General features: G+C 40.2%; 2 protein-coding genes across 2 annotated transcripts in view; one reads left to right on the top strand and one right to left on the bottom strand.

The window, feature by feature from the left end:
* Window positions 1-21371, bottom strand: part of DMGDH (dimethylglycine dehydrogenase) — a 105788-nt gene that overhangs the window by 72947 nt on the left and 11470 nt on the right. The window lies entirely within an intron of this gene.
* Window positions 10-17245, top strand: LOC106042084 (betaine--homocysteine S-methyltransferase 1). The gene is made up of 8 exons (XM_048079516.2): window positions 10-168; window positions 3674-3806; window positions 7584-7702; window positions 10876-11067; window positions 11659-11806; window positions 12649-12831; window positions 16156-16384; window positions 16887-17245. Exons 1-8 carry the CDS (start codon window positions 130-132, stop codon window positions 17059-17061), a joined length of 1218 nt encoding a protein of 405 aa, XP_047935473.1. The 5' UTR covers window positions 10-129; the 3' UTR covers window positions 17062-17245.

Here is a 21371-nt window from a genome sequence, read left to right as displayed (position 1 = left end):
GGTGTCTCCCGCAGCGCTGCCCACCCCCTGCCCGGGCTATAAGAGGGCGGGCGGCTCGCTGAGGGCATCCCCTGCTCCGCACCGAGCCGTCGGGCAGACTCGGGCAGCCGGCGTCCCCGGGCGAGCAAGATGCTGCCGATCGCCAAGAGCTTGAAACAGGGCAAGAGGGTAACTCCCCGCATCCCCCGCGCAGCCCCGGACCCCTGCTCCCTCCCCCCTTCTTCCCCCCCCCCCCCCCCCCCCCCCGCACCTCCTCTGCTCCCTCCTTCAATATTTTTAATTTTGCAGCCCCTGCTGCAAAACCCCCCGCTGCTGCCAGCCCCTGCTGGAGGGGCTCGGTGTGACTGCGGGTAGGGGCGTACTGCGAGAACCTACATCACGGGCGTGGTGTGCATATATACCTACGTAGTATACCCATATGGTATACCTATACACCCATATGGTATACATATATACCTATATAGGAGCTATGGCTGTTCACCTTCGGGCCCCTGAAAGCGTTTGGACACCACTATAAGGTGGACGGATAAATTGGGTTGGAGTTAATACTGTGGCAGCTCCTGGGATCTTGGTTTCTCCGAACGCCTAGCCACCAAAGTTCAGAAGCTTTTTGCTGTATAGTGTTTGATATGCAAACTAACCTGTGCTTGCAACACATATAAATCATGAATGTTGTAAGCGTAAGCCTTCACTGCATGGGGTTTCTCTCTCTAGCATCCTGCCAACACTATTTAAAAGCTCCAAATCGCTCTTCCCTTGATTTATATGACTGAATACCAGCAGTGTTTGTAACATGAGTGCAGTCTCCAATATATGCATGCCCTTTGCACTCTCGTTTAGCTGAAGATAAGCCAATATAAAAAGTTATTCAGGCATCAGCCATTCTGCCTGTTATGACAAAACTTTGAGTATTGTCTAAATCAAATTCTGGCATGCACCACTACTGCTACCCAGTAGTGGGACGGTGGGTGGAATCATATATTCTGCCTTCCTCTCAGAAGGACAGTGTTATCATTAATAGGACACAACTGTTTTTATTCATTTTTATATGTAACATACAAGTCAGAGAACAGAAGGCCATGGGAAGAAGGCTCAGCTTTGGGCCTTTCACATAGATCAGTTATAGCTGAAGGGCTCACTGAAGATCTGAACAACCGTTTCGAGCTGCATGTTTCTCTCCACTGATGGAAAGATAGGACATTGGTAGAGCAAGAAGGCTTTACACTTGCATGGTTTGGTTACATTCCTAAAGCTGGTGGGGGGGATATCTTCATACAGTCACTTGTACTCTTTCCATGGATAGATGTATGAACTATGTGGTGCAATTTCATTCATGGTAGCAGAAGTGAAGCAGTGAAAAGGTGGCTTAAAAGCTTTGGTTAGCATTTAACAGGTACCTTTTTTCATGTTATTTAATATCAGATTTGTGCATTATGGACTGCCTGATCATATAATTTTGGTCTGGATTGGGTGTGAGCACACAGCTGTAGTTCTGTTGTACAGGACAAAACAGAGTTGATGCCAAACTTATGCTAGCTATATGTCGGTTGAGCCAATGGTATTTTATCCACTATGGATAAGTAAAAATGGTTTGAGGAGATGATATCAGATCTATAATAAGAAGTCTCAATACAGGAATTATATTTTTGCAGAATTTGAACTGAAAAAAAAAAGCACATTTGTATTAAGTGCTTCGTGCTTTATAGTTATGTCACCTTTTATCTGCTATTAGGTGCTCTTATGCTATGTTTAATATATTGCACTACATCATATATTAAGATATCACTTACTGTTATATCATGGCTTATATTGCTTCTCTGTGTTAAAAAAAAAAAAGGAAGATTATTTACAGTGTAGTTTGAAAAAGATAGAACTGTGAGGGAAAGCTGCCATTAAATCTTAGAAGTGACTTGTCAAAAAAAAATCCATCTTAGTTGCACTGCATTGAAATATAATATCCATATATTATGTCAACATGTATCTATTACTTAATCTTCAGTTAACAAGCAATGAATGAAGTTTCTTGTATGTTCAAGATTTTTCCTTCCGCACTCCTGCATGCACTCTGCATACTAAACTTCTGAAGCAGGCTTTGTCTGTTGTCCCTTGGCAAGCAGAGGAAGGAAAGACTCAGTCATTGGTTCCTCGGCTTCTTTTCTCTGGCTCTGTTTGAGGCATTCTGTTACAACTGCGAACTAGTTAATTGCAAGCACAATTTTTACAAAGCCTCTGGACACTTACACGTACAAGAGAGTTGCCCTCTGTTGAGGAATGACTGGTAGACTCACTGGAAATTACTGATTTTGTGGATTCAGTATTGCAGGTTGAGTTTTGCCCGGGTCCTGCTGAAATGAAAATAAAAGCTCATGTACTTGAAGCTGTAGAGTTAATCAGGTCACTATTTAGGCAAATCCAAAACGTGCAATAGATTGGGAAGCAAAATCTGCAAGCCAACACTTGGCCAGGCTCATATGCCTGCACTGCAGCCCCATACCTTTGTTGCCATGTCAGCACCAAAACATGAGTCAAAAATGCTGACCCTTTCAGCCAGTCTTTGTAGCCTTAGGGTAGCCAAACACGGCAATGCTTGGTACTGGAACGGGCAGAGGTGGCATGGTGCTCCTTGTTGGAAAGGCATACCTCATCCCTCCTAAAGGGCAGTGGTGCTGAGAAGTCATAGATGTTTCTTTCCTGTGTATACGTGATGAGATAAATGAATTAATGGAGGAGAAATTATCAAGAAAGATAATCTATTAAAGGTTGGCAGCTAATTGTTTAAAAAAACATCCTCTCGGTGCACAAGCTACACTCAACTCTATGTCCATAAGGCTTTTCTTTGTCCTACTCCTTCAGATTTCATTTAAGGCTTTTTGGAAAATTTGAACGAGCCAATGAAGCAATGAATGGAATACGAAAAATAATACATATTATGTACAACCAATCCATATTTTTCTCATGTTTTTCATTCTACAACAACAAAAAGACTTGCCTTGTGTTAGGGTCGTTTTCAAGGCAGAAACAAGGTTAATCACAGGGTGTTGTAAGGTTTGGCGTCTTAAATTATTTCTGGGCTGTGCAAAATAAGCAGGATTTTCTTTCATTTTCTAAGTCTAGGTAAGCAAACACAGGCCAGTGAAAACAGCCTGTCAGAAAATGGAGGCATTTTGAGGTGTCTTATTTGCTTGGAAAATGTTACATGCTTACTGTTTTATGATGCCTGTTATGTCATCTTCTGTCATGAGCTACTTGTGCTGAGGCTCTGTCAAGATGACATTTGTAGCTAAAGAGCAAATGAGCTGATACTTTATATCACATATATTTTAAAGGAGAACTTGAGACTGTGGTTTATATTCATATAGATGAAACTGTACCGTTGACTTCTAGCTCTGGGGACTATGCCTTTAGAATACAATAAAACTGACTAATGAGAAGTCTTAAGTAATACATATTCATATATTAAAGCCTGATGTTCCTATAAAACAGACTATCTACCATTTTTTCAAGAGAACTTCAAGAAGTGAATGGATTACTTTTTATTACTATGGTAAAGACCTTTCTGGTAGCCCACAATTAATCATATTTTCTTTGTAAATACAGGAAATGACAATGAAGTCATGGAAGCTCATGAAACTGAAGAGCTGTAATTATTAATCTTTTCTCCTGCTTTCTTCAGGGTATTCTAGAGCGCTTAGATTCTGGAGAAGTTGTGATTGGAGATGGAGGATTTGTCTTTGCCCTTGAAAAGAGGGGATATGTAAAAGCTGGGCCTTGGACTCCTGAAGCAACAGTAGAGCACCCAGAAGCAGGTCAGTTTACTGGGAAATGGTAATCCTATAATGAAAGCAAAATGGTTGGATAAATAATAATTATATAGGAACTTGTAGCAGGTTTTAAGTATGGCTTGACAATGTGGAATTAAACACTGTTAAGAATAGCCTAAAATGCATACACCAGAAAATCATTTTACCCCATAATCTGTCTCTAATATTGTCCAGAAGTGTTTGACAAGGGACCAATGAGTAGTGCAAACATAGTGATACCTCTCTAGAATGCTCTCTGTCTTCAATAACTTGCAGCCCAGAGACTTTTTGACACAGAAGTGGTATCTTTGTGTTCAATAACATTCACTGATTGCTCTTTCATGGACTTGTCCTGTCTGTCCTAGAGCTGATATCAAACTTATCATTCAAAACATCTTGTCACAAAGAATTAGGCAGGTAAGTATCTGTTTGTTTTCTGACCATTCTGGGATTTTTATATAGTTATAAGCAAATATAGCTTGTTTATTAATTCTTTCTGGAAAACGGTAGCTTCAAATAAGCAATAGGAATAAGCAAATAGGAATAGGAAATGGGAAAGGAGTGTTTAATGTATTTGCCTCCACTATGAAAACAGGAATGATAAACCTCGTAAGAACCTAACCATTCCAATAAAGCAGCACCAGTTCCTGTGTCTACACTATTTAATGGAATAACTCTTTACAGTGGAGGGGAACAAAACAAGCTTGTTGTGTTCAGAAGAGCATTTTGTCTCCGTTTTCAGTACTTGTGAGAGTTTCTATATGGAAGCAACTTTGTAATTTTGCTTTACAAAACTGAATTGTTGGTTTCTAACAATACTGGTTACCTTTCCTGGACCACTTTTAGTTCTAATTACCACATCTGATAAACAGGACATAATCACAAAGCTATTCAATCTGGGGAGGGTCTATTGCCTATGAGCTAATGTCAGCTGGCTTAGCCTGGACAATCGTCCTACTAATTGCTTGCCTTGCTGAGATTCTGCTTTATGCTGGAAACTGGTTCTTGTTGTCAGACAGTGCTTCAAAGGATAAGACATGCTTTCAGTGAAATTTTGTTGTTTGGCTTTCTTTAACATGTTTTATGTGAGGAAAACCTCTAGATGAATTCAATATGCTAGATGAGCAAACAGATTTGCTTCAAATACCTGACTAGTTGCCATTGATTAGAGCCCAGCCACCTAAATTGCTACTGATTTTCTTGTAACTATTTATAGAACACATTGGCTATGTCTGTAACGCACTTATAACATTTTAATAAACCCTTTATAGGCTATTTATAAATATACCCTTAACTGGAAATGTGTTAATTTCTTTTAGTGCAGTGTGCTGCCTCCTCTCCATTACTGCTTTTTGCTCCTGCATGTTCAAGAGTCATGTTACTTTGAAAGCAGGTGTGAAGAACACAAGGAACAACTGGCTAGGCCAGCTGGTATAAAATCCATACAACTACCAGGCCTTCTTCTCTTTGTAAGGAGAGAGGGAAAAGGAGGGAGGTTCTTAGACTGCAGCAAGGCATAAAAAAAAAAAATGTGAATCAAAAGCCATAAGAGAGGAGGAGTTCTGCAAGACTGAAAAGTTCAGAAATGAGATCTAAATATTTGTTCTGAGCCAGATCAGGTATCAGAGCTACTGCTGTGCACAGGGCATATACACTTACTGCCCCCATCTCCTGCTGGATTAATTTTTTTTGCTAAACGTCCAACTCACGGTGAATTGAAAAGAAAACTCAGTGTTCTACACCTGACTCCTAAAATGCATCAAATTATTAACAATTATTTGGCCTTACATGTGGCTGTTATCCTCATTTCTCAAACAGTGGCAGAAAATACAGCTTCATTAACATGCTAGAAGTCACACAAGAAGTAAATTACAGTTTGTTTTTTTGTTGTTTTTTTTTTTTGATGGTGTCATGCACACTCTTGTTGACTTTATAATAAGGACAATGCATTCTAGCAACAAATGTTTGCCTGAGATTGAATGAGATTCAAGCTGATACTTTACTTTTAAGGACATTCTTTCTCTCCAAATGTGAACAGCAGTCCCAAATGGATCTACATAACTGATAATCTGGGATATCAAGTTTCTTATTTACATGTGTTAGGTTGTTTCATTTACTTGCCTATGTCATTGTCTTTATTCACACAAATCCCAAGTCTTTTTCTAGGAATGCAACAACTTTATCTAAAGACCACACTAACACTGTGGATAAATAAAACTGATTTATTATGGAAATGTCATAGAGCATTTGTGAAAGTATATGTAGATTTCCACCCCCTTTTCCTACTTCTTGATTAGTTTTCATAAGTACTTTTTTATGGGGGAGAATGGAAAAACAAACTACAGACCACTAGAAATATACAGAGACAGACCTTTTAGTTGTGTTTTAATGCTTCAGGAAAAAACAATACTCCCTGCACTAGGAAATTTTTGACTTTGAGTAAAGGTTGTAAGACTGAAATCTGATTCTGATATTTCAGGCAAATTCTAGGGGCTTTTTGAACTGTAGCCATACTACAATCTGTGTTCCTGAATAGGTCTTTTTGGTTGCTGGGAAAAGAAGCATTGTATTAAGTCACAGTGTGGTTAGCCAAGGCTACAACTGAAAATGAAATGCTCTACTAGCAGAGAAAACCAAGGAACATTACACTGTGCTTCACTGAAAGTAAATGTGTAATTGTGTGTTTGGAGATTGACTCTAGCAGCTACTGTTTGAGCTTCTCTGGTGTAGAAGTCTGTGTTTGTTGTAGCTAAAGACAATAATTTTATAATGGCATATTCACACATATTCCTAATGACACAGATCGTCCGTAGGCAATGAGGTATGATAAAACAAGACTCCTGGAAAATTTCCAAACATCTGCCATAGAAACTGAAGTGTTTTCATGTCTGTATGCAATATCTAGGGAATAAATTGCTCCTGCATTTGCTATAAGCTGTTGAGCCTTTCAACTCCATTTTGCATGATTGGTAGTGTTCTGGCAATTATAATTGTTTTGTGGGGGGATATATATATATCCATTTTATATTATATATATAAAATCAATTGACAGCTCCTGTTCTGCTCTTGTGGTGTCATTTGTGATGCATTGCTTACTGTGATGAAGTCAGAACTGACATAAGAGAGCCTACTCCCACAGTAGTAATGTAGGAAACTTGTCCATTAAAAGTAACGCCAGCCTTTCCTTCAAAAGAATTGTTGGCTCTGTAGTAAAATCATCATGTAACAACTTATGAGACAAATTAAGTCTGTGTTCTGATTCACTTTTTTTGGAGCAATGAATCATCTCTTAATCAAGTGTTCTTTTAGTCAGAGAGCTTTGGTCTCAGCTGAGGCTAGGTTTTGCTTGGAGAAGAAAAGTAGAAAGTACAAAGTGGATGAGATTTGATGATCTTTTTGTCTGGTATTCCTTGCTATGCTTTATTTTGCCAGTTGTCTGTTTCCCCCTCCCAAACCATGATGCGGTTCTATAAAGTGAGACTGGGAGGTCTGAAGGACTGGCAAGGTGTCAGACAAAACTGAATCTACTGATGAACTAAATAGAAATCCTCAGCCATTCTTAGCAGAGAGTAACTGAGGAGAATGTCTTCTACCGAATGTTCTAAGAGTGTGAAGAAAAGGAGTTCTGCAGACTACTGCTTCTACTCTCTCACAATGACTCTTCTAGTAAATACTGTATCACTTGTTTTACAGTAACATTAATTTAATAAGCATTCAATTTGAGGATAACAATAGTAATAACTGTTCCAAACATCTCTTCTTTGTCTCTTTAATTCTTTACAGTTCGTCAGCTTCACCGGGAATTCCTCAGAGCTGGATCCAACGTTCTGCAGACATTCACCTTTTATGCCAGTGAAGACAAACTGGAGAACAGAGGCAATTATGTAGCTGAGAAAATAACTGTGAGTAATACATTTACATCTATTTTGATGTGATGTGAAATAAGTGGATTCATTTCAAAAGGCTCAGTAAAGAGATTATGGAGTATTTTCAGTTTTTGATAATGGTTTTGATTATATTTGACGACCAAAGTATGAGATAATGCAATTTCAGAGGTAGGAGCAGTAAGAAAGACAAGGTTAAATGCAAACACAAACAAAAACACACCAAAAAAATGGCACAAGGATGAAGAGAGGAAGGAGGATGCCCACGTCTTATTTTTTTCAGCTGAAGAGATTAGATTACTGGAGTTTTCACACAAAGAGTACAGGGAGAACTAAGAGCACAGGGAGAAAAATCAGTTAGGGAAAAAATACTTTAATACCTAGAGAGACAAATCAACTGCAGAAAATGGTGAAGAATCCTAGAAAACAACTTGCTAGTAAGAGTGGAATGTTCACAGAATCACAGAATGTTTTGGGTTGGAAGGGACCCTAAAGACTACCCAGTTTCAAGCCCCTGCCATGGGCAGGGACACCTCCCACCAGACCAGGTTGCCCAAAGCCCCATCCAAGCTGGCCTTGAGCACCTCCAGGGATGGGGCACCCACAGCTTCTCTGGGCAACCTGTGCCAGTGCCTCACCACCCTCTGGGTGAAGAATTTCTTCCTTATCGCTAATCTAAATCTCCCCTCTTTTAGTTTAAAGACATCACTCTGTGTCCGATCCCTACACTCCCTGACAAAGAGTCCCTCCCCAGCTTTCCTGTAGGCCCCCTTTAGGTACTTGAAGCCTGCTCTAAGGTCTCCCCGGAGCCTTCTCTTCTCCAGGCTGAACAGCCCCAACTCTCTCAGCCTGCCTTAACAGGAGAAGTGCTCCAGCCCTCTGATCATCTTCGTGGCCGTCCTCTGGACTCATTCTACTAAGTCTATGTCCATCTTGTGCTGGGAGCCCCACAGCTGAACGCAGGGCTCCAGGTGGGGTCTCACGAGAGCAGAGCAGAGCAGGAGAATCACCTCCGTTGCCCTGCTGACCACGCTGCTTTTGGTGCAGCCCAGGACACAGCTGGCTTTCTGGGCTGCAAGCACACTTTTCCAGCTCATGTTGAGCTTCTCATCAACCAACACCTCCAGGTCCTTCTCCTCAGGGCTGCTCTCAATCCATTCTCTGCCCAGCCTATGTTGGTGCTTGGGATTGCCTCAGCCCAGATGCCTTGCACTTGGCCCTGTTGAACCTCATGAGGTTCGCACAGGCCCACCTCTCAGGCCTGCCCAGGTCCCTCTGGATGGTATCTCTTCCCTCCAGTGTGTCAACTGCAACACTCAGCTTGGTGTCACCGGCAAACTTGCCAAGGGTGCACTTGATTCCACTGCCCTTGTCACTGACAAAGACGTTAAACAGCACAGGTCCCAGTACTGACTCCTAAGGAACACCACTCGTTACTGATCTCCACCTGGACATTGAGCTGTTGACTGCAGCTCTTTGAGTGTCACCATCCAGCCCATTCCTTACCCACCAAGTGGTCCTTCCATCAAATCCATGTCGCTCCAATTTAGGGACAAGGTTATCATGGGGGACAGTGTTCAATGCTTTGCACAAGTCCAGGTAGATGATATCAGTTGCTCTTCCCCTATCCACCAATGCTGTAACCCTGCCATAGAAGGCCACCAGACTTGTCAGGCACCATCTGCTCTTAGTGAAATCACATTGAAATCCTGGATTGCCTATGCCCTGCTGTGCTGTCCCTCCAAAAGATATCAGGGTGTTTGAAGTCCCCAATGAGAACCAGGGCTTGTGAATGTGAGGCTGCTGCTGTGTGTCTATAGAGGGCCTCACCTGCTTGGTCTTCCTGGTCAGGTGGCCTGTAGCAGACCCCCAGTACAATGTCCCCTGTCCCTGCCCTCCCTGTAATGCAGACCCACAAGCTCTGTCAGCTCCTCATCCATCCCCAGGCAGAGCTCCACACACTCCAGCCTCTCATTGACATAGAGGGCAATGCCCCCTCCTCCTCTCCCCTGCCTGTCCTTCCTAAAGAGCCTGCATCCGTCCATTACAACACTCCTGTCATGGGAGCCTTCCCACCATGTCTCCGTAATTCCAGTGAGGTCACAGCCCTGCAGGCATGCGTATGTCTCTAACTCCTCTTGTGTATTGCCCATGCTACCTGTGTTAGCATAGGGACATTTGAGCTGGGCCCCCGATGAAGCTGACTTACTGGCTGGAGTGGCAGGAATTCCTTCGTGCTGCTGTTAAAAACGTGCTGCTGTCTTTTAAGACCATTTCTTCAGTAAAGTAAAAACTAACATATCCAGGGAAGGCTCTGTGGCCAATATTGCCCTCTTCAGGCGTAAAGGTAATCTGGCACAGCAGCAAAGTATAATGGTGTTTTCTAATGCTGTGCAGTGAGGAGCTGTAAGATGCTGGGTGCCTTCACTAGATGCAGGGCACAGCTCCACTTTTGGCATCAACATTTCTAGATAGTTCCTTTGAGTCTAGGAAATTTGGCATTGGGAATTTTCTCTGATCCTTTCCTTTGGTCATATTGTTTGTTTCAGCCTCTGGAAAACAGAGAAGATTCTCCTAACAGCAGAGTGAAAAGAATATATTTTTATATATGAAGATATACCAGGCAAGAAATTAGAACAATCTGGACACTAGGGAAACAATTGTGGCTTAAAATTAAGAGATCGCTTTTACCCTAATACTGTTGCACATATCAGTATGCAACATATAGCATTATTCTCAAATCATCATATTTGACACCAGCTCTCAGCTATCTGGGCTTCTTGTTTAATAAAAATAAACACATCTGTTATACAAGTATGAAAGCCTAATTTTTATACTTCTTTCTAGGTAGTAACAAGATTGGAGCCTGTTTCTGTACAGAGGATATAAGTAATTCTGAGTAGGATGAATCATAATTCTTCATATTCTAAGGGGCTAAAAACATTGGTCATTACAAATATTCAGATACTCTGCACAGCTTAGAAGATATTGATGTGGGAATGATTCCAAAGAGGGTGGTTCTGCTTCACTGGGTGGAATTTTTGGGGGAAGATCTTCCTGATCAAATTAAAAAAATACATTTAAATTCTAAGCGAATGTGAGGTCAATATGGGCTTTGATTCTTTTGTCCTCTTCTGTGCTCCATGCATATCTCTGACCAGGTAAAACTGATGTAATCTGTATTCATACAGTGCCAGAAAGTGAATGAAGCTGCTTGTGACATTGCAAAAGAAGTGGCTACTGAAGGTGATGCTTTAGTGGCTGGAGGAGTCAGTCAAACACCATCATACTTAAGCTGCAAGGATAAAGCAGAGGTTAAAGCAGTTTTTCGAAAGCAACTAGATGTCTTCGTGAAGAAGAATGTGGACTTCTTAATTGCAGAGGTAAGACTCTTAAACAGAAAAAAAAAAAAAGCGTATGCCTTCAACTGGTACAGTGTGTTAACTTTCAGATATGTAGTCTACTTTGGGGAATAAAGTATATACTGCTTCCTCCTTTAAAATTTTATGCTATTCTTTTATTCCAGTAGTATCAGAATTCTTTGTAAATGCCTAGAAAAATCTGCAAGTGTTCAAGAATGGGACATTGAATCCTAAATTTCTATCTCAGTCAAGTCAAATTCTATACTGGCGCAAAAAGAATAGGTGAATGTGGTCTTAACTAGTTCCAGTTTCCTCCTGTACTCTGAACAACCAAACTGTGGTGACTAATCTGCATGAAACTAGCTCTTTGGGGGTGAGTCCCTGATTAACTCTCTACGTGGACATTCCTACTCTGGAGCAAGAGTGCCTTTATTTTTTTAGTTTCACTAACTAACTCTTTAAAATCCTTTTTTTTTTTAAACTATGTGGTCAGTGAACTCAATAGAACTCTTAGTGTAAGTCATTGTATTGCTAATGAGTTTGGGGTCTGGATTAATGTGCTTATGCTTCATCTCCAAGAAATGAAACTAGCCGAGTTTAAATTTCTTTCAGTATTTTGAACATGTTGAAGAAGCTGTCTGGGCAGTTGAAGTCCTGAAAGAATCTGGCAAGCCAGTTGCAGCTACGATGTGCATTGGTCCAGAAGGGGACATGCACGGCGTGCCCCCAGGACAGTGTGCTGTCCAACTAGTAAAGGCTGGTAAGAATCTGTTTTAACTGGCCCTTTAAAAGTATGGAATAAAACAAATTTCTTAGGCACTCATTTACTTGAGATACCCATCCATGTAATTAGCTTCCTGATTACATCTGCAGATATAAAAAGTCTCTGTGTTTATTTTGCTAGAGCAGTCTTTTCAAAAAAATAAAAAAAAAAAAATAAACAAACAAACCAACCAACAGAGAAAAAAAAAAAAACATAAAAATGCAGCTGTTAAATCTTTGTTATCCAGGGTGGTATTGGGAGTAGAAGCCACAGGTAGCTGATATTGCATAGAGCAAAATGCTAAACCTATTCCAGTTTGGATACAGAATCAGCCCCAAGTTCTGTGCTCAGTATTAAGAAACATAAGCAGAATCCAATGCAACCTTTGATTCTCCACTCATGTTTTAAGAAATGTCTGGAGCACAGTTCAAATCCAGGATGAGAATGGGGTTGAAAAAATATGTCCTTTTGCCTATCAAAGGATGGAGGACAAGGGGAAGGAGGACAAGGGGAAGGACAGAGGGCATGAATCAATGGCATGATGGTTGGTACAGGGGTTTTTACTGTATCTATCCTGAGCTACTCTTTTCCTTTGGAGTTAGCATTCACAAGCAAAGGCAGAACTTGTGTTAGGAACCAGCTAGCTAATTGCATTTGTGGCTGTGGATGTTACTCACCGTGGTGTTTCCTCTGGAAGGTAAAGAGGAGCGCAACTGAGATGTAAATGCTCTGATCAGGAGAGCAGAGGCTGGCTCTAAGCATGGAGTGCTGTGGCTGAGAACTTTCACCCCCTCCTTCCCAGGGAGATGTGACTTGAACAATTATTTTCTTCCTCACAGGTGCTTCTATTGTGGGAGTCAACTGCCATTTTGATGCAGATACTTGTCTGGAAACTGTGAAACTGATGAAAGAGGGCTTGCAGGCTGCTAAACTGAAAGCCTACCTGATGTCTCAACCACTTGCTTTCCATACACCCGATTGTGGGAAGCAGGGATTTATTGATCTTCCCGAATTTCCATTTGGTAAGACAAGGGTATCTCTTTTTTATTGGCTGTTTCTTTTTTCTCCATTTTTTTTTTTTTTTTAGAAAAATTGAAACTGCAGTTTCTCCTCCTGTACAATAGTATTAGTCCCTATTATCTTGTCTAGCACTGTGCTTAGAGGAATTGCAGTGTACTGTTAGGTGAAAGATCATCCACATAGTGAAAGTACTTCAGTAGTATCATAGTATGTGAATGACAGTAAAATTATAATGAAAATTGTTAAAATGCCACAACCTAAACTCCATTATAAGTATAGCTCTTCCTCATGCTATAGAGCCTTGTTCAGAACAGCTGTAAAACAGCTCAAAGAAATGGACAAGCTCTGGACTTCAAATACCTTTGAACTGGAGCTCCCCCATGTTCTGGTTTGTGACATCTATCTCACAAACCCTATAATGTTTATCTTTATAGGAATTTAATGTCCAGCACATACATGGAAATAGATCATTAGTACAGGTGCATGATTACTGCAACTCAGTCTTGCAAACTATCTAATTTGAGATTAGAGAGAAACCGGAAACAATATGTTCCTAGATGTAGCTAACAAGTGGGTTAGCAGTTTGGAGATGGATTCACCACTGTTATGCTCAGGAGAAATTTTACAGAGACTGAAAGGCTCATCCACTTTTGTATTTAGAGCTTATTTGCACCTGGGATGTAGAAGATCATATCTTCCTAAGATGAGAGGACAAAATCAGCCAAAACATATTTATTTTGATTAGAAGAATACCTTTCTTTTCAAGTACCATGCACTCTTCTTTTCAAGATCAGTCTATGACATAAGGTATTGAAACAATTGAAACTTGAGTTTGTAGCAAAAACTAAGAGAGATGAGATTTTTAGGAAGGTCTCTTGGTCTCTCTCTTTCTCTTTTTTTACTTCCTCTCTTTAAATAAAGGAAAGAAAGAATGAAGCCTGAGGCTTTCATTAGATGATAATAGTGTATCTAAATTCTGAATATATTCTGGAATATTTCAAAGTGTCAGGACCTCATTTGTGCTATTCATTCTTTCATATAACTGCTCTGATTGCAAGCAAAAAAGATAGAACAGATGCAGTAAGTAATCAAGTGAATTGAAGGATTCACTATTTGGTTTGTTGTGGTTCTTGGCTTGTCTGTATAAGCAGTCTGTATGAGATCTCATTTTTTAGAAATTTCATGACTCAGTTGGAGAAGCCTGGTTCTGTGAAAATTTTCAATACCCAGATCAATTGATGCCAGATAAGCACTTTGATAAATGATTGTTAAACTAACCCAGTTTTTGTGTGTGTGTGTGTGTGTGTGAGAAAGACTATGCAGAAGAGGCATTTAGTTGTTTGAAGTGTGCATACCCTCTGTAAAGACCAAGACCTCAGTTTCTAGAAAAGAATTGTCTATGTTGTATTCACAAACTCCAGCATCAGCTGCCAGCAGTATTTATTTATCATTAGCAATTTTTTCGGTTTTCTGTGTCTTCCTTTTAACTGTAATTGCCCTCAAATGTTAAGGAATAACAGTGTTTTAGAAAGAAAGGAATGTGCTGGTCAGTTATCTCATAAGTAGATACATGGAGGGGCTAAATCTAGGAACTGATTACAATCTTCACATTCCAAAGTTTATGAAAACTTCAATCTCTTTTTATCATAAATAACCAAATTGTTAAGCTAGGGATATATATCTCTGAGTAAAGCCAAGAAAATAAATGCTGTAAAATGACAGGAGTGGAAAATAAAATGTTAAATAATTTTCGTGAGGGTAAAAAATACAACAACAAAACATGATCTATGTGGAAACTTCTTTTCATTGAATATTGTTTGCTTTTAATCATCATATTCTACCACATGAGTAGCCAGTTTGTACAGAGGGGTCTATCCATGTTCCTTTAGAGAGGTTAGGCTCTTGCTGTCCTTATGCTTATGATGCATAAAGGACTGATTGTGACAGTGTGGGTGATGGAGAAAACAGTGAAATATTCTATGCTGTTCGCCTGGAGTTTAGTTGCTTATACATGTATCAGCTGCGTGAAAGATGATGCATTCTTACCATTCATCCCTTTGTATCAATTTTGCATTTGCTTTTTAATGATATATAAGAGACAAAGAAATCATCAACAGGACTGAACACAAACTTACATGTATGTGAAAAGCTTTCTAAGATAGTTTCATCTGCTTTTTTTTTCTCACCATTAGACTATCTTAATTTCCTCTGTCCAGCCCCTCCATGTGAGACTAACTTTTATTGAAGAACACTTTTTTTTTCCTTCTGTTTTTTATTTTCTGACCCCTATTTAACTACTCATTGGACTTTAATCAGTTCTGCTTTTTGTCAGCTTCTTGCTTGTTAGGCAGTTCTGGGACAGGGTGTAGGCAGAAGAATCCTACCTCTGTGCAGAGGTGCCAGAGCCTTACTTCCTCACCACAACTTGTTTGCCTAGGGGAGTGTTCTGTGGCCTGACCTCACACTGTTCTCCCCTCATAACCTTGCTGGTTAATTTCCTGCAGGTGTGCATAAAGAAGCAGGAGGATTTACCTCCTGTATTTTTACTCCTCCAAGTTTCTTTTCCAGTCCTTGGTCTTTTCTTTTCCATTCTGCCACTTGTGCTTCCTTCCCACTCTGGTGTGCTTTTCTTTGTTCTTTTCATCCTCTGTTTGCTGCTTTCCTTCCACAATTCTTTCCTCTCAGCTCTGTTGTCCCTCCATTCTGCTCACCACTGGGTGACGGGCTCAAAAGAAACGTGTCATCTACACATAGAATTTTCCACAAGGAAGGAAGTGGCATGTGGCAGCAAACTGCTTATGGATGGGAGTATAATTAATTAAGGGATGGGCTAGGAAACAACTGGCTGCCACTAGCTGATCATGGAAAAAAAAAAGTTTAGTAAGCACTCCAGAGGAATAACAAGCAAGCTTATTGCTGTTGCAGGTAGTCCAATACCCTCTCCTCTCACAGATTAGAGTGCAATAATCAGATTTCCCACCTATTGATAGGTCACTGAAAATGTAACACTGAAAGTGATCTAATACTCCTGTTCAGAACTCTAGCAGAATGGCAAGCACGAGGCCCAGGGCTTGGTCAGTCTCAGAGGACATGAGGTGCTGTTTTGCAAGAGCAAAAAAGCTTAGAACAAACATATCTCAGTAGTGCTTAACAGAACCTAAAATCTAGACTTCCAAAAGTTTGCATCATTAGTTTTAGCTCAGACAGTTCAAACATCTACAGCCACTTTTGCAAACAGCGTGCAAGTGTTTCAACAATGTGATTCCTTACTGAAAAACTGTGGAAATGGAGTGTGCTGGATGCCTAAACTATGAATGTCTTTGCAGCTCTGGAGCCAAGAATTGTCAGTAGATGGGATGTTCAAAAATATGCAAGAAAGGCCTATGACTTAGGCATTCGTTACATTGGAGGCTGCTGTGGATTTGAACCATACCACATCCGAGCAATAGCTGAGGAACTGGCTCCTGAAAGGGGATTTTTGCCTGAAGCTTCTGAGAAACATGGTAGCTGGGGCAATAGCCTGAGCATGCATACCAAACCCTGGGTCAGAGCAAGGTATGTATATGTATATGTGAACTAGAAAGCACACCAACACAACCCTTGCTTAGGCTTACATTTGTCCATGCAGCAGACTGGCTTAACTGATAGGGAGGTTTTCTTTATGTTAATAATCTGGAGGAATTAAATCTGATCTGGGAATAATGAAAGAGGTGCAGGGGCAGCAGAAGATTCCCAGAAGTTCTCACACACCCCCTTTAAAATGAAGAGTTGGTCATAATTAATGTGAAAGTAATTCATGAAAGTTAAGATGGAAACCTAACAGACTATGGTAGAACAGCTTCTAATGGTGAGTGGCTTACAGTGTTCCTTTTGAGGGTGAAAAGATACTTTTTATATGTGTGGCATTTCTTTGCATGCTTTAATTCATCTTTCTGCATCTGAACACAAAATCAGCCTGTGCAAGTCAGATGACCCTTTGTAATAATGATTTAAGCCACAGTTCCTTTAGTATTGCGAGGTGCTGGAACAAATACTATATTTATTTTTATTTATTTAGGGCAAGAAAAGAGTACTGGGAGAATTTGAGGCCTGCCTCAGGCAGGCCATATTGTCCTTCATTGTCAAAGCCAGATGGCTGGGGAGTGACCAAAGGAGCCAAGGAGCTGATGCAGCAGAAAGAAGCAACAACTGAACAGCAGTTGAAGGAGCTCTTCCAGAAACAGAAGTTCTAATCCACTGCAGTTTTCTGAATGTTAGGATGTTAGAACATCTCATGCTTCATGAGAAAATCTGTGAAGATGAATACCCTGTTAATTTATCAGTTAACATGTAATGAAAGAGACAAAATGCATAGAGAATGTGATTATAGATTAAATATGTGAAGCTTTGATAATAAAGTCTTTCTCTGGTCAAATAGTTTAGAAGGAGATTTGGATTCTTATAACAATTGGGCTTCTGTTAGCTAGGTGCCACTTATTGCGTAGACATAGATATACACGGAAAGTAATAATTGGCTCAACTGGCCTGTGCATAAAGGAGAAAGCCACCTCTAAATGGAGTATCAATGGACTTCCACTCTTGAGACTGTTTTCTGTTTGGAATTACGTAGGAGCTTTCTCAGACCTCAGCATTTGCTGAGGGCCACTTCAGGCATGCACAAGCTGCCAGTGCTTCAGACAGAGTTATCTGTAGTCACTTACTTTAGTTAAAGAGAACAAAAGTATATTGGAAAATATATCTTACAATGGAATCAAAAGATAAGAATCAGATCTTGCAGGAATTTCTTACATGCAGGAGAAAGGTTCAGAGAAAACTTAGGATGCAAAAATGACAAGTAAATAATTCATTGTTTTTGTCCTAAGTTATCATGTTCACAAAACTTTTTTCTTTGGAGACTCTGAGGCTTATGAGATTATTCTGAAATTATATATTAAAAAATGAATAAATTAAAAATAATATGATGGAATAGTACTGTATTATCTTCACACTTGAAATCGTACGATCTCAAACAAAGTAACATAACTCAAGTAAACAACTGTCATTGTCAAATGCTCCAGCTGATTTCTGGATATCTCATTTGAAACACTTGGTTTTATTAAAAATCGAGTATTCTATAGAAAATTAGCAATAAGAAGGTGTGAAAACCCTGTTAGGTAACAGAATCATCCACATAAGTTTAAAAAAAGGAAAGAAAAATCGAACGGTAAATTTGCTGAGAAAGGTTTTCTTAGGAAAGGTATCTCTATACTTGGAAACCATGAAGGACATATTTCCATAGTTTATTTTTGTGAAATACTACACAACTGAGAGTTCTGTCTGAAATCTCATTCCCACCCATCCTGCATTAGAGCCACTGCCTTCCTTTATGAAAATATTCTTGAAGTTAGAATATTGAAAGCCTTAGTTGGGCTACTTTTTATGTATAAGATTATTTCATTATTTCTATATCCATGCTGATATTCAAAAGTCCAAGAAACATTTCAATATGCAACACTTTACTGGGAAAATTCAAATATATTTTTCAGGCTGTTATTGGCATGCAAATTTTAGAGAAAGTCATCTGTTTTCACCATGTCTTTAGCAGATTGAAATAAATGCAACCTGGAAATTTTGGCTAAAAGCCAAAAGCAGACAAATCAAGAAAGTGAATATTTTTAAATGTAGACTATTTTGGAAAGCATCCATTTACATATCTGTGCATTACATTAAACTCCTTTCCTTCCTAAACCCTTCTGGAAGTTCTCCCTGCAGAAAATGCAACTATGCAAAATCTATGAACCAAAAAAGCCATCTCTTTGATCACCACCAAAATGATCACAGCATTAAAGATATATGCATGACGAAGTGGCTAAAATACAAGCTACAATTGCTAAGGAAGTGCTTTGTGCAATCATTACGAGTTTAGGCACTTCCTGTAGGAAAAGATGCAGCTTGACCATCATACTGTATAGAAACAGCTGGACTGACTTTTTTTTTTTTTTTTAAAGCCCAAACATGCAAAAATTCATATTGAAGTGAGTGAATTATCGAGGGTGGAAGGGCCTTGCAGAGAGATCTGGACAGATTGGAGAGCTGGGCGATCACCAACCACGTGAAGTTTAACAAGAGCAGGTGCCGGGTCCTGCACCTAAGAAGGGGCAACCCCGGCTATACGTACAGACTGGGCAACGAGACGCTGGAGAGCAGCCCCGCAGAGAGGGATCTGGGGGTTGTGGTTGACAGCAAGTTGAATATGAGCCAGCAGTGTGCCCTGGCAGCCAGGAGGGCCAACTGTATCCTGGGATGCATCAAGCACGGCATCGCTAGTCGGTTGAGGGAAGGGATTGTCCCGCTCTACTCTGCGCTGGTGCAGCCTCACCTCGAGTGCTGTGTGCAGTTCTGGGCACCACAGTACAAAAAGGATGTGAAACTGTTGGAGAGTGTCCAGAGGAGGGCAACGAAGATGGTGAAGGGCCTAGAGGGGAAGACGTACAAGGAACGGCTGAGGGCACTGGGCCTGTTCAGCCTGGAGGAGACTGTGGGGAGACCTCATTGCGGCCTACAGCTTCCTCGTGAGGGGGAGCGGAGGGGCAGGCAACAATCTATTCTCTCTGGTGACCAGCAATGGTTGGACCAGATGATCTTGAAGGTCTTTTCCAACCTTAATGATTCTATGATTCTATGACCTGAGGAAATGGAGTCAAGCTGTGACAGGGGAGGTTCAGGCTGGACATCAGGAAGAGGTTCTTCACCGAGAGGGTTGTCACGCACTGGAACAGGCTCCCCAGGGACGTAGTCACTGCACCAATCCCGTCAGAGTTTAAGAAGTGTTTGGACTGTGCTCTCAGTCATATGGTCTGAATTTCTGGGGACACCTGTGTGGAACCAGTTTTTGGACTGGATGATCCCTGTGGGTCCCTTCCATCTTGGGATATTCTATGATTGATTCTGTGACTTGACAATACAGAACATTTAAGAACCATAACATTTAAGATAACAATCAAATATTATTTTAAGGACTTACTTTTAGATACCCAGTTTAAAAAGGACCAAATTTTAATAACCAATAATGATGATGAGAAACACTGAGGAGTTTAAAAACTGTTCTAAAGGAGACCTGGCTCAAGGGTAAAGGTGCATGATGCCTGTTAGATTGTTATCTCAAACTGGGCTTAGAAAGAAATTGACCAGGTGCTTTATTGATCACCACAGAACCCTCAAACTCTACAGGAAAACAAACAAACAAATCCCAAACATAAACAAAAATCCTGCAGAAAAGCCAACAAAGTTTTATTTCCGATTTCTTTCTGTGTAACATCTGAGTGAGGGGTTAAGGAGCTGTTAGATTTTTTTTAAGCTTTCTAATGCTTTATTATATGACTAGTTAAGGAAATAAGATGGACCAAGAGCACAATCCTAGGAAATTTGTTTCCCTAGGAAGCCTGTCTGAAAACTTTGATAATTAGAAATGAAAGGGGCTTCAGGCAGCCACAGGCTCTATTTAGTACCATAAGGCAGGATCAGCTGTTCATAGGATACATTTGTATCAACTGTTTGGAAAGGCACCTAACCATAGAGACTCTGTGCCAACCCCACCCAATATGGTTACATCCCTTGTCTTAAGAAATTGTTCTTAATTTGGTGACCCTGCTTGAGCAGCGGGGCTGGACTAGATGATCTCTGGAGGTCTCTTCCAACCTCAACCATTCTGTGATTAATCTGAATACTCCTTGATATAATTTGAATACACCATGATGGAATTTTAATCCATTATTTCTTTCCAGATCATTATAGACACGAAGAATTTATTCCCTTTGTCTTCCCTGAAACCTTTTATACATTTGAAGATTCATACACATTCCTTCTTTCTCTCTTCTGATTGAGAGACCCTGTTTGTCCATTCTTTCTCTGTGGCTTCTGTGTCTGTGATTCATCACAAACCCAGAGATCATCTCCATCAGATCTTTTACCAGAGCTTCCTGGGTCTTAGCATTTTTCACATGGAAGCAGAATTGAAATGACCTGAACTTTGGAAGTCTAGGTCCAGAAGTGAAAATACAAAGTCTTTGCTATGTAAACAACAAACATTTGCTAACTAGGATGAATGTAAGGACAAGAGGGATTTGAACAAGAAATAAGCTTTGGAAACTTTCTACAAGCTCACTGTGCTCCACAAAGAAGATAAATACATTTTCAGTGAGCTCCAAATTTTTTCAGGAATCCCATGCAAAGAATGCTTGATGGCTTAAGAAATTTCAGTTGTACAATCACATCTCCATCTTGCTGGCTGGCTTGATTTACCTGTAAACTGCAGGAAAGCAAAGACTTGCTTTCTTTTGTAAAGTAGGATGTTCTGGAGTAAGATACAAAATCATGGAAAACACTTTTTTTTCCTTTTGCTTTTGGAGGAGAGTTTTATAGGAATCCTACTGAAACAGAAATCTCCATGTACCATCAAGTTCTTCCAAAAGCAGTTTGTGGCTCATGCCTTCCTACTTCAATTCTATCCATAACTGCAGTGCTAGGTTCAGTGACAGTTTTTAACTAAGCATTAAAAAAAAAG

This window comes from Anser cygnoides, chromosome Z, assembly GCF_040182565.1.
Source record: "Anser cygnoides isolate HZ-2024a breed goose chromosome Z, Taihu_goose_T2T_genome, whole genome shotgun sequence".
Lineage (NCBI taxonomy): Eukaryota > Metazoa > Chordata > Aves > Anseriformes > Anatidae > Anser > Anser cygnoides.
This window is presented reverse-complemented; position numbering and strand designations above follow the sequence as displayed.

Coding starts and splice junctions, on each gene's coding strand:
- LOC106042084 (XM_048079516.2), top strand. CDS start 130: ATGCTGCCGATCGCCAAGAGCTTGAAACAGGGCAAGAGG. Junction 7,703..10,875: donor ATGTAGCTGAGAAAATAACT/GTGAGTAATACA, acceptor GTATTCATACAG/TGCCAGAAAGTGAATGAAGC. Junction 12,832..16,155: donor TCTTCCCGAATTTCCATTTG/GTAAGACAAGGG, acceptor ATGTCTTTGCAG/CTCTGGAGCCAAGAATTGTC.